Raw genomic sequence first — 24,495 nt, forward strand, 5'->3', positions numbered from 1 at the left:
GCCAGGCCTGAGGCCCGACGTTAACAGCTTAAGCCCCGTCGCGTCCCCCCACATTTTCGACGCGTCGAATCGACCAGCACCGCTGGTTCCTCAATTAACCACTCGACAGACTTGCGACACTGTGGATCTGTTGCACGACCACCAGTTGACTGGTCAGATCCGAGAGCAATTTTTCGTCTGTTCCAGTCTCGGTTATTTAACGAGTGCAGTATTGCAGTTACGAGGGGATGAACATCTAGGGAGATGGGCCATCCGCGCCCAGGACACAAATGGAATCATGGCGGGAGCGAGGATTCGTACCGGACTCGGACTCGGAGGACGGATTCGACAGCCAGGAGACAGAAACGCTGAACAATGGGGTCGAAGATACGGTTGCAGATCCTGGCGCTGCAGTGCCAGTTCAAACGGAGGAAATCGCCCTTGAATCCCCGGATGAAGTACAGCATGAGCTACAACCACACGCTTCTCAGAGCAACAATGTCGATCATAATCGTCTTGAGACCCCCAAGAAGAATTCCGATGATTCTTTTGTCCAAATTGAGAAGCATGAGCAGCCTACTGGGACGTCATCGAAGGTCGTTGACGAGGCTAATGGACCAGAGGAACCGTTGCCTGGACTTCCTGAGGATGAGGAGACCCCTCGTGCTAGTATAAAGACTGACGACTCTCGCCTGCCTACGCAATCTTCGGAAACCACCACTGCCAGCGCGCCACCTACCCCGCCAGCCAAGGAGAACGATGATATATGGGATATCCCAAGTTCAGAAGATGCATTACATTTTGATCACCGACTCTCAAGGAAACCGATCCATGTGTACTCGAGGACGAACCGTGACAGCGAGCCGCGGCAAATCGAGGACCACAACATCTCGACCCCCTCGTCGCCTCTGTCATCCCTGGGCTCCCTTCGTTTGGACGAGGATGGAGAAGGTGGCCAGGAACAACCAGAGGAGCCAAGGGAGGATCCGATCGAGAAATTGCTACCGCCGCTCGATATCCCAGAAGAAATCTTACGGGCAATGTCGCCGCCCGCGCGGAGATCACTACGGGAACGCAAAGCTATCCAACTACATCCGTATATGTTGGAAGACGCAAAGTACCGGAATATGATGCGCGCAAGAGGCGTGAAGCCTGTGCGAGTGGCCCAGGAAGAAGCAGCTCGCGCTGCGGGGAATGAAAGTCAGGGCAAGGAGTATGTCGACGCTGCTGGAACGTTAGCAGATAGTTTTGGGGCGGATTTTGAGTTTCCACCTTCGTCGCCGGCAGAGTTCCATCATTCAGTAGAGAGGAGGCGACCGAGGAACTCCCCGGAGCCTTCGCAGTCACTTGGATCTCAAGAATTGGGGCAATCCCCAGGTGGCTTGCTAGGTCGTCAGCCGAAAAGGCGCAAGGTCTCCAAGCCCCATGATGACCTTCGGCATCAATCACGACCTCTACCGCGGCCAAGTGTCGTGATTGTAAATTCGTCTCCTATGCATCGGAATAATGCACCGACCTTTCGTGTTCCAAGCTCACCACGCTCCGAAGAGAACGTCACTTCGTCGCCTGCCCTGGAACCCTCAAACGTGTTTCGCTTTCCCCGTGGCTTTACACCACCATCAATCACTGCCAATGTGGTGCCGGGACAGGAGCCCAAAGATCCAGAGGAAGCGGATTCCATGGATTGGTCCGAGGCCGAAGCGGATGATGGCCTTGATGATATTCAGTTCGAAGCAAGCAACACGCGATCGGATGCTGAGAATGCAAGTGAAGCGGAAAACGATCACGATGAAGTTGCTGTCAGGCGGTATCAACGGCGAATCAAAGGGGTCTTACCGGCTTCGTGGCTAAGAATAGACCAGAAGCGACAAGAAGAACGATTGAGTGCTACGCAGCAACGTGACAAAGTGCCCCCGAGAACTGAAAACGCCAAAGGTGTTGCGCGTAAAATAACGAAAAAGAGCGATAGAGAGACACCGTCAGGACCAAACGCGCAGCTTACCTCACTAAGAGAGCTTGCTGACCCAGATTCTGGCGATGAGAGCGAAGACGGAAACGGTGGTGAAACGGCCACTTCGCACAAACTGCTAGCCAGTCTTGGGCTTGAAGATTCGTTCAATGACTATGGCCCCAGAGACGATATTCCAGAAGACAATCGCATCGACTACATGTTCCCACCAGTATCTCGTGCCACTTCATTTACGAACCCCCGAAAGTCAGGAAAGAAACGGCCGATGACCGAGGGAAATAGTACTCGCTCTGCTCAAGCACCTAAACGTCTTCGGGTCAAAAGACAGGCAAGACTTACTGATCCCGGGTATGGAGCTCAAAAGCAGAAGAGACCTACACCCCGTCTGCCTAAACTTGGTATTTTGGATGCACCAGATGTTGCTGCTAGGCCTCGCAGTGAGCAACCGCAGTTTCTAAGGATTGCTGCAAGAAAAGCACGTTCCCGTCAAGACAAGGGAAGACGAAGCCCCTCTCGGAAAGTCTTCAATCTCAGTTCGCGTGTGGATACGGAGGATGCCAATAAGTCGTTGCACGAGTGGCAAATAGGACAGATTCGACAGACAAAATTGCCCCAGCCCCAGCCCCGACCTCAGGCTAAGGTAGCTCGGCGACAGCCGCTAACCGCTCTCTCTACGAACCGACCTATTGTCTTCCAGGAAAGAGTGGGTAGAGGAACGAGCGGAAACCGTCAGATTGATGCTTCGCCAGCACCTCAAGCTGGAGAAATCAGTGCAGCTGGGGAGCATGCTTCTAATACTGGGGCAGGCCAATTGGTGAAGACCGCTAGCATCTCCAGCAAGCCAATGCAACCTGAGCAACGATCCAACAAATGGATTGTTCAGAGAAACCTAACCATTTCTTCCCTGACACGACAAGACCCGCGGCCTGCAATGCTTGAGGTAACAAACCCTCGCGGCAAGCCTGCTTCATCGTCTTCTTTTCAAAGGTCTCTCTCATTGCTCAACCGGGACTATCGACGTAAGCGGCTGCCCGAAGTACGACAAGGTAACTTGGTCCTGGACCGCTTTATCTCAAGCCGCAGCTCATCCCCTGCTCCTGCCGGACCCCAGCATATGGGTATGAGCCGATCTCTGGCTAAATTGGATAACAGACCGCCAGGTGTCCAGGCCCAAGCTCGACGACGTCAGACGAAAAAGCGGCCACCGAAGCGGCTTGCAGTCAATGTCATCCAAGATCAACAACCTTCGGTCATAGAATCAACCGAATTGGAGCTTCACTGGCAACCAGAAGGCTTGGCTGGTAGCAGTTCAGTTGGTGTACTGCACGGATTCCAAGCATCTTATAATATAGAGCTCAACGTCACTCCCTTGTGCACGGGAACATTCTTTCAGGAAAACACATTTCTTGGAAGTGGGGAATTTTCTCGCTCCCTTAATATCCTTAAACGCGACATTGACAGAGATGCCGGGCATCTTTCGATCAGAGTCGGAGATAAGAGTTATCGTTGGGGTGCATGGAACGATACCGTGTCTTCGGAGCTGGGAATGGTCTTTGAAAAGATGATCGAGTGGGTTGAAGGGGGCGACGCAGGGCCAGCCGAGTCGCTGGAGAACAGCAAGAAGGATGTCTGCAGCTTGTACAGGCCCGTGGTCAAGTATGTCACAGATACGCTCTCCTTCATCGACCCCATTGACAGGATAGGGTTTGTGAGACGGGCCCTGAGCCTTGTCTGCAAGCTCAATGATACTCTGACGACTTCTGCCCCAAAAGCCGAGCGAGAGGTGGAGCTTTTGGCGGCGATTTGTTCATACAACACTGTGTTTACGTACCAAATACTTCAGATTGCCGGGCATGGTCTCGTCAATGATACTGTTGCTGATGAAGTGCTGGAATCATTAAACAGAACTGCCAAACAGGCCATCACAGTTGTGCTAACCCCACTGGGGCAGGCCACTATCCGCAGACTCTTTGCAGAAATTGATTCTCCTGAGACGCGCGACACAGGAATTCCAAACGGCCATTCTGTTGTTGAAGCCTATGTCACGGTTCGTCATATTCTACGTGGCACAGACAAGCTAAAGGGGCGCCTCCAAGAGATTCTGACGGAGGTCTACTCAATTCACAATGGGGATCTGATCAGCTTGACGGATATCAATAAGTTAGAGCGAGTGTGGCACTGTATATTCACCACACTGCCTCTGGACGAACTTGATAGCTCTGGTATCGCTCGGATAGGTTCTCGATTTTGGGAGGCACACGGAAACTGGCCCATAACTAGAATACTGTTACGTCCAGTGCTAGATTGCTATGAGGCCACCTCCATGACACAGCCGGTCTCATACTACAAGTACTGCAGGGCTTTGTTTCACAGATGCTTCCACCTCATCAATGGTTGGGGCTGGCGGGACTGCAAACCGATCCTCGATACACTGTACGATTTCTTCGCGAAAAACACATTGTACAATCTGAAGCATGAGGAAGGATATCGGTCACCTGCTTTTCTCGACGAACTGGACCGGAATCCTTCCCTGGAAGTGCAGTCTGGAGACCCGTGCTTTCATATCCTGCTGAAAATCATCGCAAGTGGTTTGCGTTACCTGTCAAAAATCTATGACAAGAAGAAGACTCGCAACTTTGCGTGGCGTTTGCTACCGAACCATGGCCGTGTTTATCCCAAAGAGAAACCAATTCACCAAGAGGATTTGGATGCTTTGAGGAACCACCATGACCTCCTCTGTACATTGTACTACGCTGTCCCTGATGGATGCCGACCTCGCATTGAGACAATCAAAAACCTTGTCAATCCAGCCACTTCCCACCGCGAAACGTGCAATATCAGTCTGCGGTCATGGGCTAGGCTTGTTCGCTTCAAGCTGTCGACAGATGAGGAGGTTTCTGGCCTGGAAGCATTTGCTGAATGGCATTGTTATTTTGTCACCGAGTTGTTGAAGCAGCATGCACTTGCACGCCAAGAGGTTGAAGCACAGAACACTGCGGACAACAAATTCTCTGATCAGCTGGTAGAAAGGACGATTGCACAGAATCAACGGCAGATCGAGTCTTTGCTGAAGACTGCGCTCAATGGTCTACATAATGCTATTCGCTCGGCGCCAACATTGCAGCATGCTCACAAGCTCGTTTTAGGTGCACCTATTAAAGCGCTACTAGCTCTTTTTAACCCCAGAGTTGCTCGTGTCAATACGACCGTCTCCGATGCCCTTGAAGTGATCGTCGCTTATATCCAGAAGTGCAACTCTTCGCCAATAGCCGAATCAACAAGTGCTCCTGTAGCAGTTGGTGAAGATAGCCAGGAGTATGGGGATTGGGCGGATATTGCAGCTGTATATGATGAACCTCCTCCGACAGCTCCGGAAGTCGAGTATGTGGAACGTGTCTTCCATCCAGCTGCATTCCGACTTATATCCAATTGCTTTGGAGAGGACTACTGTCCCGAAGATGCGATCCTGCTCAACGTGGTGGAATGCTGGACGTCTATTGCCCAGACACTTGTCAAGCATGGCTTACGACATTGGGACAGTTACCTCAGTCCCTACAACGGCGACTCCTGGACATCACTGCGATTGACAACACAGACGAGAAAGTTCACACCTTTGTTCCTGGCGAGCTGCATCGAGAAGGATTCTCGCTTTATAGCTGAATGTAAAGTCCAAGCAATCGGGATGTGGCTGTCTGCTTTGGTCGAGCGAGTCTCAATGTTGAAATATCAACACCGATTGACGGAAGCCTTGCTAAACCACGAGACGATGGACCCCCTTCTGCAAAATTTGCCCTTCGCCAGAGACCGAAAGGAAGGGAGATATGTGATTTCTCTTGAAGATCTCAGCCATCGCCGGGTGTCTCTCATATCCAGTCTACTAGCCAATATGCGTAGACATCTACAAGTGCTGGAGGATGTGGATGCCCGAGAGCTTTCAAGTACCAAGCAGGATCACAGGGAGATCATTCAGAATATGATGTCGGCCATGAAGGCAAACTATCAGGAATTGGGCAACGGTGCAGCCAGCGTCCAGGGAGCCTACGTGGACTTTGTACACCGGATCGTCGGCTTCCTGCAACAACACAGCCGGGACATTTGCCCCATCGACCCTTTCTTTACCGACCCTGCCTCATTCCCTCTACCTTCAGGGGACCCGACGTATATTGTGGCCCGGTTGAAGAGCTACGAGCCGAAACTCTCTTCGGAAAAGATAGCAAAGACACTCATCATGTTCATCCAGAGCGTTTCCGAGCGAGCGGCGATCGACGGACAGCAGGATTACCTCGTCAATCAGCTTCACGCCTCTATGGCTGATACCTATGAATCTGGCCTTCCTGACAAACCTACCCTGAGGGCGACATTGTTGCAGGCGGTGTTCCCGGTCTATCTCGAGGCATCTTTCAACAACCCGGCATGCTGGATTCTAAGTCGACCCATCTTACAGACTATTACGCTCGTCTTCCAGGATCTCCTCTTCAATATGGACACCACAGATGTCGCCTGTATCGCATCCGTCTTGAACATCTTTAACTCTGTCTTCCAAGCATCGCATACCGTTTTGCTGAACACCACCAACAATGTGACCATGCTCAAGGATTCCGCTGTAGCGACCAGCATCGCTTCCTTCATCAGGATGATTACGGCCGCCTTGCCAGTCATCGACTATATAGACCGAGGAACCAACATGGACCAAAGGATCCTTCACCAAATCCACTGTTTCTACCACTCTATACTCTACGCCATGTCCCATCTCGACCAACCATCGTCGACAACAGATCTATACGATCTACCCCGATCCACAGAAACCTTCGACACCGGCCATACCATCTCCTCCATAGCCACGAACCCGCCCTTCTTCCACGAGCTCCGCCGTTCTGCAGCCCGCGAACTACAATCCTACCTCAACGAGAGCTGGTCCCGATATCAGAAGAAATACTACTTCACCCGACGAGGCGGGCACCAGCCACAAGAGATCGAAATCCAACCGTCCGTCGCCGTGGAACTCGAACAATCACCACAACAGATCCTCGGACCCGTGGTCCAGAACTTCCTCGATGTAATTCGGGGTCTTGATCTCCTTGATGACTTGGAACCTGAGCACATAAGCGGGCCCACCTTTGGACTCCCCAGTCCAGACCAAGTATCCACTACAGATGTGCTCTATACCCTCGACCTTGTTGATGCCATTGGTTACTGATTGGCCATGTCGTCCTCGCGGGACCCGTGATATCATATACCCCTCCCCCCCCTCACTCCATTTATAGATGACGAATTGAGTTGAATCGAATTGGATAGACTATGACTGCATTAAAATTTATCATCTTCCCAAACCCTGACAATTCAACATTAGATACTAGTAAACGAAGTAGTCTCAGTAAATCAATCGACCAGGTGATACCACGCCTTCCCGCTCCACCTTCCTCCATTCCTATTTAGGACGTATAACCCCCCACCTGTCCCCCTCGTCGTACCTTCTTATTAGGTAATAGAAAGATAAGATAGAAAGAGACACTCTTCGTGACATTCAAAAAAAAACGTTAATCAACCTGTCTGTAGGAACAAAAGGATATTCTGAGTCGAGTAGGTATGGAGAAATATAAATAGGTAGGTTAGGTAGAATAAGAAAAACAAAGATGACATAGTATGAAGGAAAAAAAAGAAAATCCTATTTCATTCCATTCCGTCAATCATGAGATTTTTTTTTTTTTTTCTTCTTTTCCCTCGTACTCGTAAAACGTAAAAGTAAGCGTACAAATGCACAGCTCAGACCCGTGTCTCATGAGTGTGTGTCGTTTGGTTAAGTGGGTGGTAGGAGGAAGAATTGGGGGATGGAGGTAAGAGGGCCGGAGGAGGGGACATCAGCGGCAGCAATGACAAAGGTGCTGAGTAAGAGTCATGCATGATAAAGTTGGGAAAAAGAAAACGAGCCGCTGTCGTGGCTCGTAAAAGAACTGAGGACAGGCTTTATTTACATACCATACCACAGTACCGTACCTCTGCCATGAGGCAATCGCAAGGCTATTGATCTGTAGCAGCATTAAGGCTAAGTATTCACGCCTCCATCTGCACCGCCGGCACCCCCATCGTTCTGTTGACTGCTTGATCCTCTCCGATGGAACGGGTGATGGGGATGGAAGCCCGAGAAGTGAAAGACCTTGCGCACTGCACTCGCTACCCCAGAGCGTCTTTTTGACTCTGGTGACGACGGCGGCTTGTCTGCGGCTGCAGACTCCTCGGGCTTGCGACGCACTGTCGCGGTATCCTGCAGCACAATCGAGGTGGGTTTTGGTGGCCATTGACCGTCGGATTTCCATCCTTGAACCATGGCTTTAGTCACATCTGCGAGGTTGATCGGCACGGTGGGAGTGAGTCCCTGGACCACGACTTTAGAGTAGATGGAGGGATACATAGCTGGGGTGATGGAGGCGCGAACGGGGTTGGTGTTGGAGATGAGAGATGGTACGACGGGGATGAGGGGATCTTCGCTGCTAGGCTGATGGGTAGAGTCCGGTTCAGTGATCAGGGTTTCGGCAGAGGTGGTGGTTTCTCGTTGCGCATCATCTCCAGCGGGGGGAGGTGGGGGTGGTTGCTCTGCTGCGGTGGAGGGTTCCTCGCCGCGAGATGGTGGTCGTGGGAGCGAGCCATCGTTCTCGGCGATGCTGAGAGATGCTTCCGTTCGCAGAGCGAGCTCGTTCTGGGAATTGGATGGTGACGAGGAGAGGGGGAGAGTGGCAGCCGCAGCCGCAGTATTCGCAGCTACATTCTGCGGTTGTTCCGAGGAGGATGCTGTAGGCGTCACAGCCGTAGTCTGCTGGGTTTTCGACTCCCTGGCCCGAATCTCTTCCTTTGAGAGAGCCCCCGACCATGCGTCCCGACGCTCAACCCACACTCGTAGGCCCTGGTTCCACTGCATCTCCTCCTCCATCTGACGTCGCCGTTTGCGCCTCCGGTCTGAATCGTCACCTAGCGGAGTCCCGAGCGGGCTGGAGAGCTCGGAAGGATTGTAGCCAGGGTGCTGCTGTCCACCTGCAGGGCCGATGGTGGGGGAAGACTGTGGTTCTAGTTCGGAGCCGGAGCTGTCGTATTCGCGCAGACGCCATTCCAGGACATCTTGCTCGGGGGTGGGAGGAGACGAAAATGGAGGGGCTCCTGGTTCGGCCGAGGGCTCGAAGACCCAGTCGTTGCGGACGGTGTCGCGAACATAACGCTTTGCATCTCGGATGGCAGCGTCGCGGGCCTCGGTTGTTGACATTGTGAGGGGACCTGATCTGCAGGAGGAGAGGAAGAGAGAGAGGGGTAAGGCGTGTGGAGAGAAGGAGGCGGGGATTTCGTCGCGTGAGGAGAAGAGGAGAGACCCAGTGTGTGGGAGAGAGAACCTGCAAATCTACCGGGGAAGACGATGATGACAAGGCCAGCCAGCCGAGAACAAACAAGCCGACAAGCAAAGCGATGGTGGCGGGAGAGCAAAGATGAAGAAAGGCAGAAAAGAAGGTTGGCTGATCCAAGGGGCTGCCGCCTCGTCGATGTCATTCAATCCCGCGTGTTGCATTTGTTGCGTCTATTTTCTTTCCCCCGCGTGCTTCGATCGGCGCCGTTGCCGATCCCCACGTCGGGGCCACCCTCCCTGCATGCGTGTGTCTGTCTGTCTGTCTGTCTATCGATGATCTTGGTATTGGTATCGTCTGCTATATTGATACATTCAGGTTCGTGTCGCTAATGAGTAGTATACAAGTCCCGTCCTCGCCTGCCTTTCCAACCCATCCCGATCCGGTCCTGCCCTACAAACGCGAGGATGATTAATTCAGTTGATCTATGTGGCTAACACCCAACCTATCCAATTCCATTGATTCCCTTGGCACAACCCCAACCGGCTGGTTCAGGTCCGGACGCGCGCCGCATCCACAGCAGCTGCAGAATCATCCTTACCGGCCGTGATGAAGCCCCAGCCGGGACTCTTCTTGCGTCGGCCCTTGCGGTCGCCGTACTGTTCGTCGAACTTGCGGATCGCGGAGAGCGACGACATGTCCTCGCTAATGGATGCGCTGATCTCTTCCATGCCACGCTCGAAGTGCTTCCACGTCAAGGTGCGTCGCGCAGGATACTGGTACGGCTCCTCGCCTTGGTGCTGTGCGGCCAGGTCGTTCTCTTCCCGCACGCATGCCAAAGCGGCTGCTACAGAAAGGTTCTTAAGGTCCGAACCAGAATACAGAGGCGTGCGACGAGCCAGTTCCGCCAAATCGACAGAGCTGTCCAGGGTCTCTTCTTTCAGATGGATCTTCAGAATGGCCAGGCGATCCTGCTCAGTAGGAAGGTCCACAAGCAGTCTCCTAGGGAGGCGCCGGAGAACCGCATCGTCGAGATCAAACGGCCGGTTTGTGGCAACCATAATGAAGGCCGACATATCGTTCATGCCGTCCCACTCCCGCAAAAATTGGTTGATAAGCTCACGGTGAGATGTCCGGCTGCTGGCTCCCGTGCGTGAACAAAAGATAGCATCGGCCTCGTCGATGAACACCACACATGGGCTTAGCTTCTTGGCTAGCGTGAAGATGGCCTTGACGTTCTTCTCCCCCTCGCCGACGTACATGTCGTAGACCTCCGACCCGCTGACCTCCAGCACAGTGGCGCCGCTTTCACGGGCCACAGCCTTTGCCAGGAGAGTCTTACCAGTACCGGGTGGCCCGTAAAGCAACAGGCCAGGGATCTTGTCCGTAGCCAGCACACCGTACGTGAACGCCTCGGGACGGATGAGAGAAAGAGAGGTCAGGGTCTTCAATGCGTCGATGGTTTCGGGTGGGACATGAACATCAGCGAAGGTAGTACGGATGCTTTTCGCATCCACCACCCCAGTCAAGAGCTTCTTCTCGTGGGTGTTGCATGTTTTCCGTAAGGAGCTCAGCAAGCGCTCCCGGTCATTCCCGGTCTCGCTGGCTCTCGCTTTGGGCATTTTCTCCTGCAACCAGTCGTTCTTGATACGCTGCGTCTTCTGCATCATCTCGATTCCCCGCCGAATGTCGTCATAACCGAAAGCCCCATCCGTTCTCAGAGAGCCGAGCGCAAGGGTTGTGGCCCAGTGAACCTGGCTGTATGGCCAATACCGCTCATCAAGGCCGCTTTCCTTCACGAGTGATGAATGCAAGGGCCAGGCTCGGTCGCGGAAAACATCGTCTTTGAGCGCCGAGGGCTGTTCGGTGAGCCGCGTCCGAAGCAGATCCTGGATGTGGCGGATGTTGATGTCGAGTGTTCGCTTCCTTCGATCCTCCGTAAATGTGCGTTCGGCCGCTTCCGAGTTCATGGCGGGTGTAATGACCAGCATTTGGGAGAATTGGTCATCGAAGGCGTTGTGCATGAGCTTTGCAGCATCCGATTCAGGTGTAGCTTCTTGTGCCGAGGTGCCGATGAATAGGACCCTAGAGCCGGCCTGTCTCTTCTCCTCTATAGCTTTCTGTAAGACAGTAATGAACTTGGAGCCCTCCCGAGTGGCCTGAATGTCTCCATAATCTTGAATCTGAACTATAACATCGCGCTCTGGGCTAGGGATGCGACCTTCCGAGCCTCCGGGGGCAGCGGACTCTCCACCTGCCGCCACCGCTGGCGACAGCTGTTTCGATGGCTTGCTAGATGAGGAAAGAAGCTCACGCACAAGCCGAAGTCGCCTGTCCTCCGCTCGGTTAGCAGGGCTCTGCGATGAAGAGCCACCTGCATTGTCGACCGGGGCATTGAACGAGGCCACCAAGGACTTCAGTCCCATGAAGTTGGGAAGTGGGATATCGCCAGAGTCGCGAGCACTTTCAATGGTGATGAATTTGGGGCCCCGGAGACCTGGCCGGATATTGCGCGGCGAGTCAATGACGAAGTCATCGGCATCCCCATCGTGCATGCCATCGTCTTGCCAGGTGTCCGAAATAGAAGGCCGGTATACTTCGTAGCCAAGTGATCTGATGGGCGTTGTTGTGCCGACGTCCGCCAAGTCCTGTTCACTGCACAACTGGGCAATGTCCTGCGCATTTAGTGTGACCAAATCCGCGCCCAACTCCTGGGCTACCCTCTTGACCACCGCGTCTAAGAATAGAATGCCATCGGTGCCTGGATACTGAAGGACAAGGTGTGACTTTCGTGCGGAGGGCTCTTGAGCGTACTTGGTCGGCGGCAGCCGCAACCCTGCCCTGGCAGATGCGCAAAGCTCTTCCCATAACGCATCAGTCAAGGCATACCGATTCTCCGGAGCATCAGAGCCCTCAGACGAAGGCGGTTCTTCTCCACTACCACCACGACCCAGCTGTTCAGTTGCCTCCTTCTCAGGTTCAGCTTCTGACGATCGTATCTCCACTTGTTGTAGTAACCCGGAGTCACCGTTTCTGTTTGCATCATTGACAACCGTGTTCCGCTCGTAAAACCAGTCGGGAACAGTCGCGACGGGAGCCGTCCACTCCTTTGTTGCCCGTCTATTTCTTAGTGCTCTGCGAACCGCTGAACCGTAGGGGCCCGAGTCCTTTTTCGCAGTTCGATCTGCCGACGGTGTTGCGACGGAAGCCTCACGGCCTGCTAGTGTGGGTTCGGCATTGAGGGGAGGGATGTCGCCAGGGGCGTTCTCCGTAGTTGAATCTCTCGAGTTATGGGGATCGGAAGGTGTTGATGATAGCCATGCTCGGGAGAGATGGAACTGACGCGAATGCGAGACAACCGCGGCGGGATAGCGGCGATGCGCGATGAAACGGCAGGGTCGTGCTACAGACCGAAGGAACCTGCCTTGGTGCATTGACGAATACATCCGGGGCAAACGATGCCGCCGGAACTAAAAAATCGAGTTACTGCCGATGCTGCAGGGAACAACCGTCTGCATCAGCGAAGTTGCGAGGGGATGAGGCCAGCAAGACTTTCATCTTGCCTTCTGGACTGTTCCTTGCGGGTGCTCCTCCTTTGTCAGCGGCGAGTGCGATATCACGTGATAGAGGCGGTGGCTGCTGCAAGAGGCTGATTGGAACAGGCCGGGAATTAAGCTTGATTCCAGTAAACTAGGAACTCAAGAGTCAACCGGGAGTGGTGCATCATCCATGCTAATGGCGCCGCGGCCAGATGCATTCCCTGTCGGACGGACGTCGTTTACAAAAAAGCATACTACAACAAGTGCCCAATCTACGTCGAACAAGAGGCAAGAAAATAGGATCGAATCATCCAGAACACATGGTTTGTTATTCATTCTAACTACTAATCTGCACGGAGTTCCCTCCGCTGGCCACAGATGATGATCGACATCGAAGCAAAGCCTGGTGCGACCGAGACCCTGGACCCCGCCACCAATCACTGCCAAGGGCATCGGCGTCAGGATAACAAATGCTAGATTTTGCTTTGGAAATTGTCAGCCAATGATCAACGACATGGACAAATGACAACAAGTACAGATACGCAGAAATTTTTCTCAGAAAAAATATACTGGCAAGTAGCAGACCAACCGGGAAAGGAAGGTCCGAATGTCTCCTCATGGACGATTCAGAGGATAAAGAAGAAAAAAGAAGTTTTTCATCTTCGAAAAATGGGTGTGGGATGGACAAGGGCAGAGAGATCAAGACTAACCTTATGACGAACCAGATCTTGCAGCATAACCTGATCAGTTAGTCCAGTGGTCTGATGTATCAGTATGCATTTATACTGCGAAAACTACTGTTGGCCAAGTTGGCGCGTGATGTATCCAGCCTAAATCATGGCATGTTGCAGATGAACCTGATATTTTCTGAAGCCAAAGAAAAGTTTAGAAAAAAAGAGAGAAGAAAAAGCGACCTGGCAGATCATATGAGCCATGAAGAGTAGAGAAGTCTGAGGAAGAAGAAAAAACACTGCGCGACCGAAAATAAAGGCCGCACACCCGCAAGAATGATAATCCGCGCTCCACGTGATGGCGGGTGCCCCCTAGCGCGGGAGTCGCGGTGGGCGGCCATCGCCATTCGCTGAGGGAGAAGGGAAAAGAAAAGCCTCAGAGGAACTGAGCAGATCTCGCCATGGGCCTCTTCTGAGTTCTAAGTTCCGACTGACTGACTCTCTGGCTGGCTGTCTGTCTGTCCCCCTTCCAGTTCCCGGTCGCCTGCTAAGCCTACCGTACGGTTTTTTTTTATTGCTCTCCCTCTTGTCCTCCTCATCCGCTCCCCTCCAGGAAATTCCCCCCTCTTCCCATTCTTGGGCTGCACATCTGCTGCGTGTGGTGTCTGTCTGTTCTCGGGTAGCCTCTGTTCCCGCGAGGTTCGGTCCAGCACTCCCCGTTCGTTATCGAGCGATTGAACTGGCGATCGCGACAGGTGCCCGTCTCGCTTTTCGTTGGCCCCTAGCCCCTCCACACCTCCGGCCTCCCTAATCCCATTCCCAATAACCAACCCATTCCCTCTCTAGTCTCTCACCCTCACCTCTGATCTCCCCGTGCCACCCAACCTCCTCCTCCTTCTCGTCCTCCGGTCGCCCTCTCCCGCTGACATTGGAGGTGTAGGAACTTATCCCCCTCCCGACCTGGTGGGCACAGGTGATTAGGCCGGTCCGATCCATGCTCCAGATCTCGTGTGGTCGTGGGTGATACCGACGCAGGCTCAATCGCCCCGTCAGCTGCGTCTTGGCCTCCGCTCCGGCACTAAAAGCGGCCTGTTGTGCCTCCACGTCAAGCGCGCTCTTCTTCGAGTCCGACGCCGCCCTCTGCGTGCCGGATAGTCGACGGTCGTTTAATTTCTCTCTGTGTCTCTCTTTCTGATAGTCCTTTGCCTGCCTGTCACCTAATTCTGTTCCCCTCTCTTCGTATCCCTTCTGGCGTGGCCCAGTTCTTCAAAACGACACCTTCTGGCTTGCTCTAGTTCCTCGATCACGACACCTTCTGGCTTGGTTTGGTTCTTTCATATACGACACCTTCTGGCTTGGTTTGGTCCTTCAAAAACACCACTTTCTGGCTTGGTTCGGTTCCTCCCCTTCCTGCTTCTCTCAACACCAGCAACGTTAGGAGTCCCGTTATCGGCGACTTCGTAACCACGACATGATGATGGCGCAACCATTTCCTGCCCATCAAGGCATCCCACAACATCCTGGTCTGCCTCCCGGTCACCCAATGGCCCCCGGTCAACACCCCAATGCTCACCCCGGCGCTGGGATGGTACAGCCGGTGCATCCAGGCGTATCCGCGCCAGGAGGACCCCAGGTTAGTCAGGGCGGACCGGTGATGGGCGGGATGCCTCCGGGAGCTGGAACAACAGGGCCTGGGGGCCCTGTTCAGGCCCATGCTCTTTCCCACCTCGGCCCGGCTCAAGCCCACATGTTCCAGCAGCCGCATTTTGCCCAGCAGTGTAGGTTCCCCATCGATCTAGTGCTTCCCCCCTACCAGTCGTCTACGTGCACCACCTAGCTTCTTGGCCTTTCGCATTTGAGCCCTTTTTTCTCCGATACTGATCGCATGCTAATTTGGTCTTGATTGATCTCTAGTTGCAAACAACCCTCAACTTATGCAGCAGCATCAACACCAACTCATAAGGCAGCGAATGATGCTACAGCAACAACAGCAGCAGCAGCAACAACAACAACAACAACAACAACAACAGCAGCATGGTGGGTTGCCAGTACAGATGCCAAATGGCAATCCCGGCCTTAATGCGGCTCAGATCGCGGCGATGCAAGCGAACCCTGCGATGCGTCCGGTTAATTTGCAAATGCAGCTTCAACAGATGCCTCATGGGCAGCCGCAGAACCTCCAGCAGCAGCAACATCTTTTTGCTATGCAGCAAGCTCAACAAGCCCAGCAAGCCCAGCAAGCCCAACAGGCCCAACAGGCCCAACAGGCTCAGCAGGCGCATCAGGCGCAGCAAGTCCAGCAGGCTACTTCGACGGGACAACCTGGCCAGCAGACACCTCAACAGCGTCCAGCAGCACCCCAGAACGTACACGACGCTCAAAGTGTTACCCCTCAACCTCAGCCGGGACCGCCGCCGCACCAGGGAAGCGCCACGCCGCAACCGAATCCTCAACACATACCCACGTCTCAGCCCCCGCAGCAGCAGCCCCCTGCTCCGCAGCCGCAGCCTACTCCCAATCCACCACCACAACACCTCCCACAAGTACAGCAACCAGGTCAGCAATCACAAGCGCCTCAGCAACCACAGACCCAACCTCAGCCGCAGCAGGCCCAGCAGGGCCAGCAACAGGGCCAGCAACAACAACCGATGACCGCGCAGGAGGCCCAACTGAAGGCGCAGCAACAGCAGAACTCTGCTGCCATGATGATGCAACAGCAGCAGCAGCAACAGCAACAACGGATGAACATGAAGGGCGCTGCAATCCTGCAGCTCAACACCTTCGCAGAAAATTTGAGCCACCTTTCAGTATGTCCAATATGATCAATTGGTTGGCATTGCCTATAAGACTCGATGCTAACCATTTCCAGAGTCGTCCTGAGATGGGCACTGATTTGGGTCAATGGAGTACTTTCGTGTCCAGATTCTATGCGCCTGGTGGTGTATTGAGACAGGGTGTTTACAACCCACAGGCTGGCTCCAAACAATTCGAGATTGCCACTCCTGCTCTAGCGCGTTATTACCACACCCAGTGTACAAGTGGTATCTGCCATATCCAAATGGTTGTTGACGGGGCGCGGGAAAGGGATTCACCAAACGGAGTCCACATTGTGGAGAGCCCGAGGACATGTTTCATTTATTGGTTCACGAATGGAACTCAGGTATGCATGCTTGACTTCCCCGCTACATGTGAACTGCCATGTTGACCAAACATAGCTCTTCACGACTGGAAGCATGACGGCCCACTTTGATATGAATAACAAGATTGAAATGCTTGATATTGTGGTGATGTCACATACAGAATACCTCCCTCGAAGTCAGCTACAGGCCCTGGAGCTCGCCGACCAGCAGAAACAAAGTCCCAAGGTTTCTAAAAACATGGGGAAACGGGCCCAGGCTAAACAAGCGCAACAGCCTGCGTTCACGTTGCCCGAATCCATGGTCACCCCGAATGGCGTTCCCACGGCCGTTATGAGCTTTCTTGAGGTGAGCTCTCTCTATGGTTCTACTGCCTTCCACTATCCTTCTGACGGTCTTGTGTTGTAGGTGGCGGAAACAATCTCGCACATGCAGATGCTGTTTCAGTTCTCGCATCAAAACCCCCAACTGACACCCTCGGAAGCCTTGCGGAATCTGCTCATTCAGATGCAACAGACGCAGGCTCCCAACCCTGCGTATATGCAGGGTCCCATGAACCCAGCCATGCAGCAGGGCCAGCCACGGCCCCCCAATATGAATGTACCAGTGCCCAATCAGTTCGCGTCTCCGGCGATGGCCCATCTAGGTTTGCCGGGCGCTCAGGGTTCACCCCATCTGACTGGGTCCGCCCACCCTAGTCCGGCCCAGAGCCATCTGGCGGGGCCTCCGGGGATGGTTCCCCCCGGTCAAGTGCAGGGCAACATTCCGCAGGGAACCAGTGCAAGCGCTAGCCCCGGCATGGGCAACAAACGCCGCCGCGCTAGCACCGTGAAGATGGAGAACGATGATACCGGCCCCGAGGTGAATGGGACTGCTGTTCAGGGGCCCACGAAAGTCAAGGCTAGTCCTCGAGTAGGGGCTAAGAAGCAGAAGGGTGGTGGGTAATGATGCCGAATACTAGACGCCAAGCTGAGAGTCAACTCAATCAAGCTAACCATCAGGGACCACATTGATGTATTATGACCAATACAACAAGGCTCGGAACAACACTGCGAAAGAGCCTCTGTGTCAGGCAGCTGCATAATTGTTGTGTGATATCTTTATTTACTTTTACCTTTATCCTTTTTTCATTGTTTCATTTCTTTTTTTTTGTTCCTCACCTTTCATGTGTCCTCTCTTTCCAATTACTTCCGACATCTGTTTCAGTCTCACTAGGCGGGGATATGGCGTACCTTAGGATACCTGTGCGAGGCTCTTCTTCTGCGCTGCTTTCATCTGCGGGGTTCCTGTTCATTGAACATAGCTGCCGATTCCTTTCGTTTGATGTCTCATGTGAGTATGGAGATCCGTATTATGTGGATTTGATCTTCTGATCTCCTTCTGTGTGATGCCCCTCTGTGCATGCGCTTTGCCTGCCGGGCATGGGCTGTGTTTGACACGTTACTGAAGTTGAGCGTTGCGGGAATGTTTGATATCCACGTTTTCCCGGCGATTGAAGTGTTCCGGCGTTTTGTCACTGGAAATAATTGTGTTGATAGTTATTGCTACTGTACGTCCGAAGATCAATGCATTGTTCATCCATTCGATTAATGAATTACCTGTGTCTCTATCGATTACCTAACAGGAACCGCGGGAGCTCCACCGCCATCGGCATCGGCAGTCTCCGGGCCTGCCATCAAATAGTAGATAGGCTAGATGGTAGTTTGCCTGGGGACCCCTCCATCCCGCGCCCTCCATCCGCCCTCCATCCGCCCCTCCATCATATTATTCCTGCCTTTCTTCTCCCTCCACAATCCACATCTATTTCTTCCCGTGTCACTTCCCAACCATGTCGCACTCCCACTCCCACGATAACGACGTGAGCCATTCTCACGATGACTTCGGCGGTCACGGCCACTCCCACGAGATTCTTGAAGGCCCCGGTTCCTACCTGAACCGCGAGATGCCTTTGTCCGAGGACCGCGACTGGAAGGACCGTGCCTTCACCATTGGCATTGGAGGGTAAGTCAGAACCATCACAGTAGTACTACTAGTTCTCATCTACTAACGCACTACCACGAACCCTTTAGACCCGTCGGCTCCGGCAAAACCGCTCTCATGCTTGCCCTCTGCCAAACTCTCCGCGACGAATACAACATTGCCGCCGTCACCAACGACATCTTCACCAGGTACCCCCACCCCCTCTGCCCTCTTTCCCAATCCCACCCACTTCCTCTCCCCCAATAAACCAAAATCTAACAAGGCAAACCCATAAAAAAAACAGAGAAGACGCCGAATTCCTCACCCGGCACAAAGCCCTCCCTCCGTCGCGCATCCGCGCCATCGAAACCGGCGGCTGCCCTCACGCCGCCGTCCGCGAAGACATCAGTGCCAACCTTCTCGCTCTCCAATCCCTCCACAAACAATTCCAGACTGATATCCTACTCATTGAATCTGGCGGCGATAACCTCGCTGCGAACTATAGTCGTGAATTGGCCGATTTCATCATCTATGTGATTGATGTTGCGGGTGGAGATAAGGTGCCCCGGAAGGGTGGACCCGGTATTACGGGGTCGGATCTGTTGGTTGTGAATAAGATTGATCTGGCGGAGATTGTGGGGGCTGATTTGTCGGTTATGGAGAGGGATGCGGCGAAGATGAGAGAGGGTGGACCGACGGTTTTTGCTGAGGTGAAGAATGGGAAGAGGGTGAAGGATATTGTTAATTTGATTTTGAGTGCGTGGAAGGCGAGTGGTGCCTATGATGTTAGTTTGGCGAGGTGGAAGAATGGTGGGCAGAGGGGGTCGGGGAGTGTGGAGGAGGCTTGATTGTAGTAGATAGGGTTATGGATCCTACTGATTGTTGGAGTCTACGTATAAATCAGACTCAATGTACAAAATGTGCTGGTTCAGGCTCTCTATCATAACACTTTTATAATATCCCATTCCGGTTCCCTCCCCCAACGCCCTTGGAAATGCAGACAGCTCGAAGAATCGTGACAGACGGGAGAGGTTCAAGCCTCTCGCGCGATAAAGCAGGGTATCTGAAAGCTCGACTCGGTCGTCGTCCAACGGAACGACAGAAGAATTAACGCATGTACGACTCGCCTCACATCTCCCGCTTGGCGAACCGCCCCAGGGCAGGGCCCAGATTCTCCCGCTCGGAGCGCAGCTTCTCCTTGTGTCGTGCGGCGTGCTCCTTGCGTAGCATCTCCGCCTTGACGCGGGTGTCGTCGATGACGTTGCGACGGCCCTTCTTCCGGAGGTATTTGCGCAGCGCGCTGTTGCGGCCGCGGCCGCGGTTCTTGAGCTTCTCCATCGGGTCCTCGGGTTTGCGGTCGAGATCGCGCTCCTCGCGGTTCTTCTTGTCGCTGATCGTGTTCAGTCTTCCGACGAAGTCGGGGTCCAGCGAGATCATCTCCGGCTTGAGCTTGTTGAGCAGGCCGCGCACCTCCGCCTCCTGGCGCTGCTGCGTGTTCTCGTACGGGTTCGCCTCCAGGGCGTCGAAGTTGGGTTCACCCGCGCCAGGGACGATGATGCTGGCGAAGCCCTGGTTGTGCGCAACGCCCAGAACATCCTCGAACGGACACCAGCGCATGTTCTCAATCCGCTGACCGTCGCCGCCCCATGCCATGTACGGGCTCTGCACCTTGCCTTGGTCGGCCGCCGCGGCGTCGAACAGACCCCGCCAGACGCTGACCTGCGTGCCCCAACCGACGGCCGTAAGACCCCGGTCACTGATGGAGACCGAGGCACCCGGCTGGTAGCAGGAGTACGAGTGGACTTCGCGGAACATCCGAATATCCCACACGTTCATCTTCTGGTCCTGTCCGGTGGACACCATGTACCGTCCTTGTCTGTCGATCGCCATCGAGCGGACCGGTCCGCGGTGGACAAGCGCCTTCACGAGAGCCGTCTGAGAGTTGGGGGACCACAGTGTCACAGTTCCGTTCTGGTGGCCGACATGCAGGATGGCATTCCAAGGATTCTGGGCGAGAGAGGTGGGAGCACCGAGGCGAGTTGGCAGCTCTGCGACCATTTGGCCGGTCGAGGTGTCGGTGTATTTGAGGTAGCCGCTCATTTGCTATGGACGCCTAAGTTAGCTGGGTTCATTTGACTTTAGGGAATCGAAGTACTCACGGCGCTCGCAAGGAGGAAGTGATATGGCAGGAATTCGAGGAAAAGAGGCTCAAGATGCTTGTTGAGACAGTGCAGTTCGACACCGCTGTGGTCGTAGATGTAGACGGATTTCTTTTGCGCCACCGCAAAGTACTGGTTGTTGTGCAGCCACCGGGCATCGCGCACTGTCTCGTTCAACTGCAACTCGCATCCCAGTTTTCCATTCCGCCAGTCCATCGTCGCAACATGCCCTTTCCGTCCCGCCAGCAGCAATTCGCGACCGTTTCTCGTGTAGTCCGCTCGGTAGGGTCCCATTTCGGTCAACTTCAGCTCGAATCCCTTCTTGGCCGTCTCGAGGCTGACGTTCTCGCGAATATCAGCCTGTCGAACCTTGTATGTCCTTTCCAGCTCTGCTTCCGGCTCGAGGAAACCGGCATCGTGCTCGAGCAAAATCTCCGCATCCTTGGCCTTGAGGGCTGCTTCCTTGTACTTGTCTTCGACGGCTTTGAGGTTGCTGCGCAGTTTCTTGTCCCTGACACTGTGGGTGTGGATGGATTTACCCCGGCCGTAGGTCTTCTGCGCTTCCATCATCCTTTTGCTTTCTTTGCGCTTGTGGTCGGCCGGCGCAACGGCGGTTGTCGGTGCGGGGTCCGACATGGCTGTGGGTGGATGTGTGTGAGATAGGTGTAAATTGGAGACGATGATATGCGCAATGAGCAATTCGCAGAAATTCCCAGGCCCAAGAGAGTGGTGTACCTTGTGGGTGGAAGGGGAGCAGAACGGAGGCTCATCCGCAGCTTTTTCTGCGGGTCAAAAGACGAAAATCCGTGCCGAGCGGCTTTGCTTCCTCGCTTGTTCCTCCACCGCCTAATTTTTTCCTCTCAACCGCCGCCGGCGATATCAAGTCCAGATCCTTCTAGGAGGTCACTATCTTGCTTGCGATTACCGGTATCGGGTTTATTGACCCTTCTCGTGCTCCTATCATCCACCCTGGCCTCTCTTCCCTTCCGGTTCAAAGGGTCCAGCGGAGCCAACATGGCGCCCACCCCGACGGTGCAGCATCACCACCGATCCACCACCAAATCCTCCAACAAGCCCTACAAGACCCGCCATGCCTCCAAGAGCGCGCTGAAGGATAAGGCCAAGGGTATGTGCACCGGAGTATATTATCCGGTGACTGACTTGTCCCAAGAGGATCATGAACTGACTTCTTCCAGGCAAAGTCGAACGACAAGAGCGGGGCACCCGCAAGACCCCTCACCAGCAGCTCAAGTCCAAACTCGATCGCCGGAACCAGGCTCGTCAGAAGCAGCAATTGAAGCACCAGGAGAAGGCCCAGTCGGTCAGCATCTTCTCCGGCCAGAATGGTGCCCCGCGCCATGTGGCTGTTGTGCCGCTTTCCGTCGACATCGATGTGGCCGCCATCATCAAGGCCTTGAACGAGAGTGTCGATGTTTCCGCCGAGATCTCCCCCGATACCGCCACTCGTGTGCGCGTCGACCGCTTCCGACAGACCTTGCAGTACATTCCGGCGAAGTATGACTTGATGAACGCAATGGATGTGTGCCGGATGGCGGATTTCGTGGTTCTGGCGCTCTCCGCTCAGGTCGAGGTGGAGGAACAAGGAGAGTTGCTGCTGAGGTCGATCGAGGGCCAGGGTATCTCGAACGTTATTGCCGTGGTTCAGGTGAGTTGAACTTCTGGTGTCTGCGGGGTTGCATTTCGTTCTAACTAGAACTTCGGTAGGGTCTGGACCAAATAAACCCGGCCAAGAAACGCCCGCAGGTGGCCGCTTCTCTCAAGTCTTTCGCGAACCACTTTTTCCCCTCCGTTGAAAAGGTTCTCTCGATGGACTCTCGCCAGGAGTGCTCCAACGCCATCCGGTCTCTCTGCACAGCAACCCCCAAGGGCATCCGCTGGCGTGATGAGCGGAGCTGGATGCTCGTTGAGGATGTCCAGTGGCCGGAAAGCAGCGCGGAGGTGGTGGACGATGTTGTTATCACTGGTGTTGTCCGTGGAAAGGGCTTGAAGGCAGACCGCCTGGTCCACATCCCCAGCTGGGGTGACTTTCAGATTGGTTCGATCACAGCAGCACCTCTTGCGACTGCCCGTGCTAAGCGTGACGATGCTATGAATCTCGACGAGACTGAGACTACGCAGCTTTTGGATACACCCACTGCGGACTGCGATGATATCGCCACCGTGGCACCCGAGGAGATTGAAATGGAGGATGACAACTTCTCCGTTGTCGAGGAAGAGCGCAAGGGTGTTCTTCTGGACGACCATCACTACTTTTCCGACGACGACTCTCACATCCCCGCCAAGCCCAAGAGGCTACCGAAGGGAACCTCCGAGTACCAATCAGCCTGGTTCTTGGACGACGTGTCCGACTCCGGCTCTGACATGGAGGACGAGGAGGATGAAGAGATGGAAATGGACACCGCAGGAGCGCCGGAAGATGGTGTCTTCCCAGACAACAGGGATGCCATGACGGAGGGTGGCCCGTCGGAGTATCCCCAATCAGAAATGTTCGTGGACCAGTCGCCAGAGGACGACGCCAAAGACTTGGAGGAATTCCGTGCAAGCCGCAGAAATGAGGCTAACGAGGATCTGGAATTCCCTGACGAAATTGAACTTCATCCGAACGTTCTCGCCCGGGAGCGTCTGGCCCGTTTCAGAGGCCTGAAGAGCTTCAAGACTAGCCCGTGGGAGACATCAGAGGATCGTGCCCACGAGCCGGAAGATTGGCGCCGTCTGCTCCAGTTCGCCGACTACAAGGGATCCAGGAACAAGTTCCTCCGGGAAGCCCTCGTGGGAGGTGTCAACCCGGGTGTGCGCGTCGACGTTCATCTGCGCGCAGTGCCCACCACGCTCCGCAGCCGGCCGCAGCCAGTGTCCCTCTTCTCGTTGCTCCGTCATGAGCACAAGCACACCGTTGTCAACATCAACATGCACCTGAACTCCAACGTCGAGGAACCCTTGAAGTCCAAGGAGCAGCTCGTCATTCAGTGCGGACCTCGTCGCCTCGTTGTCAACCCCATCTTCTCCGCGGGCGACAACACGCCGAACAACTTGCACAAGTTCGACCGCTTCCTCCACCCTGGTCGCAGTGCCGTCGCCTCCTGGGTTGGTCCTCTCACCTGGGGCGCCGTGCCCGTCCTGGTCTTCAAGAACAAGTCTGTGCAGGACCCCGAGGTTCTCGACTCGGCCGAAGAGGAGCCCAGCTTCGATCAGCTCGAGCTCATCGGAAACGGTACCGTCATCGCCCCCGACCAGTCCCGCGTTGTCGCCAAGCGCGCCATCCTCACCGGTCACCCCTACAAGATCCACAAGCGTGTGGTCACCGTTCGTTACATGTTCTTCAACGCCGAGGACATCCAGTGGTTCAAGGCCCTCCAGCTCTGGACCAGACGTGGGCGCAGTGGATACATCAAGGAATCTCTCGGTACGCATGGTTACTTCAAGGCTACGTTCGACGCCAAGATCAACCCACAAGACTCGATCGGTATCAGCTTGTACAAGCGCGTCTTCCCTCGCAAGGCTCGCGCTCTGGAAGATGTACTCTACTAGAGAAGATCTGGGGGGTTGTCATGTGTTCTGCTTTGGGGGCCGTTGGATTTGGCATATGACATGGCATGCATGTTCGCTGCAGGAACGGCCGATATAGATACATACATACTTCATACTTATGATACCACAAAAGTCGCTTCGCATGAATTGATGAATTGTTTAACCGGATCATGCTGATGTTAATTTAGAGGTTATATTCGGAGTCAAT

At 54.2% G+C, this 24,495-nt stretch overlaps 7 protein-coding genes across 7 annotated transcripts; 4 read left to right on the forward strand and 3 right to left on the reverse strand.

The window, feature by feature from the left end:
- The first annotated feature begins 80 nt into the window (after window positions 1-80).
- Window positions 81-7,246, forward strand: BO94DRAFT_534352 (uncharacterized protein). Its single transcript, XM_025611527.1, has one exon. The coding sequence runs from the start codon at window positions 270-272 to the stop codon at window positions 7,143-7,145; it is 6,876 nt and encodes a 2,291-aa protein (XP_025468484.1). The 5' UTR covers window positions 81-269; the 3' UTR covers window positions 7,146-7,246.
- A 322-nt stretch (window positions 7,247-7,568) lies between these two features.
- On the reverse strand, window positions 7,569-9,308 carry BO94DRAFT_41335 (DUF4050 domain-containing protein). Its single transcript, XM_025607389.1, has one exon. It carries the CDS (start codon window positions 9,198-9,200, stop codon window positions 7,992-7,994), a length of 1,209 nt encoding a protein of 402 aa, XP_025468485.1. The 5' UTR covers window positions 9,201-9,308; the 3' UTR covers window positions 7,569-7,991.
- Window positions 9,309-9,606: 298 nt separating this feature from the next.
- On the reverse strand, window positions 9,607-12,946 carry BO94DRAFT_534355 (ATP-binding protein). The gene has a single exon (XM_025611528.1). The coding sequence runs from the start codon at window positions 12,705-12,707 to the stop codon at window positions 9,825-9,827; it is 2,883 nt and encodes a 960-aa protein (XP_025468486.1). The 5' UTR covers window positions 12,708-12,946; the 3' UTR covers window positions 9,607-9,824.
- Window positions 12,947-14,546: 1,600 nt separating this feature from the next.
- On the forward strand, window positions 14,547-17,793 carry BO94DRAFT_41382 (LIM domain-binding protein). The gene is made up of 5 exons (XM_025607390.1): window positions 14,547-15,261; window positions 15,398-16,290; window positions 16,353-16,643; window positions 16,699-16,968; window positions 17,029-17,793. The coding sequence occupies exons 1-5, from the start codon at window positions 14,955-14,957 to the stop codon at window positions 17,563-17,565; spliced, it is 2,298 nt and encodes a 765-aa protein (XP_025468487.1). The 5' UTR covers window positions 14,547-14,954; the 3' UTR covers window positions 17,566-17,793.
- A 514-nt stretch (window positions 17,794-18,307) lies between these two features.
- Window positions 18,308-19,513, forward strand: BO94DRAFT_534358 (urease accessory protein UreG). Its single transcript, XM_025611529.1, has 3 exons — window positions 18,308-18,621; window positions 18,690-18,788; window positions 18,884-19,513. Exons 1-3 carry the CDS (start codon window positions 18,449-18,451, stop codon window positions 19,425-19,427), a joined length of 816 nt encoding a protein of 271 aa, XP_025468488.1. The 5' UTR covers window positions 18,308-18,448; the 3' UTR covers window positions 19,428-19,513.
- Window positions 19,514-19,707: 194 nt separating this feature from the next.
- Window positions 19,708-21,308, reverse strand: BO94DRAFT_463974 (WDR46/Utp7 family protein; the record flags this gene model as incomplete). The annotated part of the gene is made up of 2 exons (XM_025608045.1): window positions 19,708-20,682; window positions 20,739-21,308. The coding sequence occupies 2 exons, from the start codon at window positions 21,306-21,308 to the stop codon at window positions 19,708-19,710; spliced, it is 1,545 nt and encodes a 514-aa protein (XP_025468489.1).
- Window positions 21,309-21,586: 278 nt separating this feature from the next.
- On the forward strand, window positions 21,587-24,492 carry BO94DRAFT_565357 (small subunit rRNA maturation protein TSR1). Its single transcript, XM_025614491.1, has 3 exons — window positions 21,587-21,864; window positions 21,935-22,404; window positions 22,464-24,492. The coding sequence occupies exons 1-3, from the start codon at window positions 21,753-21,755 to the stop codon at window positions 24,285-24,287; spliced, it is 2,406 nt and encodes an 801-aa protein (XP_025468490.1). The 5' UTR covers window positions 21,587-21,752; the 3' UTR covers window positions 24,288-24,492.
- Window positions 24,493-24,495: the final 3 nt, after the last annotated feature.

This window comes from Aspergillus sclerotioniger, assembly GCF_003184525.1.
Source record: "Aspergillus sclerotioniger CBS 115572 chromosome Unknown BO94scaffold_11, whole genome shotgun sequence".
NCBI classification, from domain to species: Eukaryota; Fungi; Ascomycota; class Eurotiomycetes; order Eurotiales; family Aspergillaceae; genus Aspergillus; species Aspergillus sclerotioniger.

Bases quoted from the DNA above. Each gene is read 5' to 3' on its own strand.
- BO94DRAFT_534352 (XM_025611527.1), top strand. From the start codon at position 270: ATGGAATCATGGCGGGAGCGAGGATTCGTACCGGACTCGGACTCGGAG.
- BO94DRAFT_41335 (XM_025607389.1), bottom strand. From the start codon at position 9,200: ATGTCAACAACCGAGGCCCGCGACGCTGCCATCCGAGATGCAAAGCGT.
- BO94DRAFT_534355 (XM_025611528.1), bottom strand. From the start codon at position 12,707: ATGCACCAAGGCAGGTTCCTTCGGTCTGTAGCACGACCCTGCCGTTTC.
- BO94DRAFT_41382 (XM_025607390.1), top strand. From the start codon at position 14,955: ATGATGATGGCGCAACCATTTCCTGCCCATCAAGGCATCCCACAACAT. The intron at 15,262-15,397 runs GTAGGTTCCCCA...ATTGATCTCTAG, and splicing joins GCCGCATTTTGCCCAGCAGT to TTGCAAACAACCCTCAACTT. The intron at 16,969-17,028 runs GTGAGCTCTCTC...CTTGTGTTGTAG, and splicing joins CCGTTATGAGCTTTCTTGAG to GTGGCGGAAACAATCTCGCA.
- BO94DRAFT_534358 (XM_025611529.1), top strand. From the start codon at position 18,449: ATGTCGCACTCCCACTCCCACGATAACGACGTGAGCCATTCTCACGAT. The intron at 18,622-18,689 runs GTAAGTCAGAAC...CGAACCCTTTAG, and splicing joins TTCACCATTGGCATTGGAGG to ACCCGTCGGCTCCGGCAAAA. The intron at 18,789-18,883 runs GTACCCCCACCC...TAAAAAAAACAG, and splicing joins ACCAACGACATCTTCACCAG to AGAAGACGCCGAATTCCTCA.
- BO94DRAFT_565357 (XM_025614491.1), top strand. From the start codon at position 21,753: ATGGCGCCCACCCCGACGGTGCAGCATCACCACCGATCCACCACCAAA. The intron at 21,865-21,934 runs GTATGTGCACCG...GACTTCTTCCAG, and splicing joins GCTGAAGGATAAGGCCAAGG to GCAAAGTCGAACGACAAGAG. The intron at 22,405-22,463 runs GTGAGTTGAACT...GAACTTCGGTAG, and splicing joins ACGTTATTGCCGTGGTTCAG to GGTCTGGACCAAATAAACCC.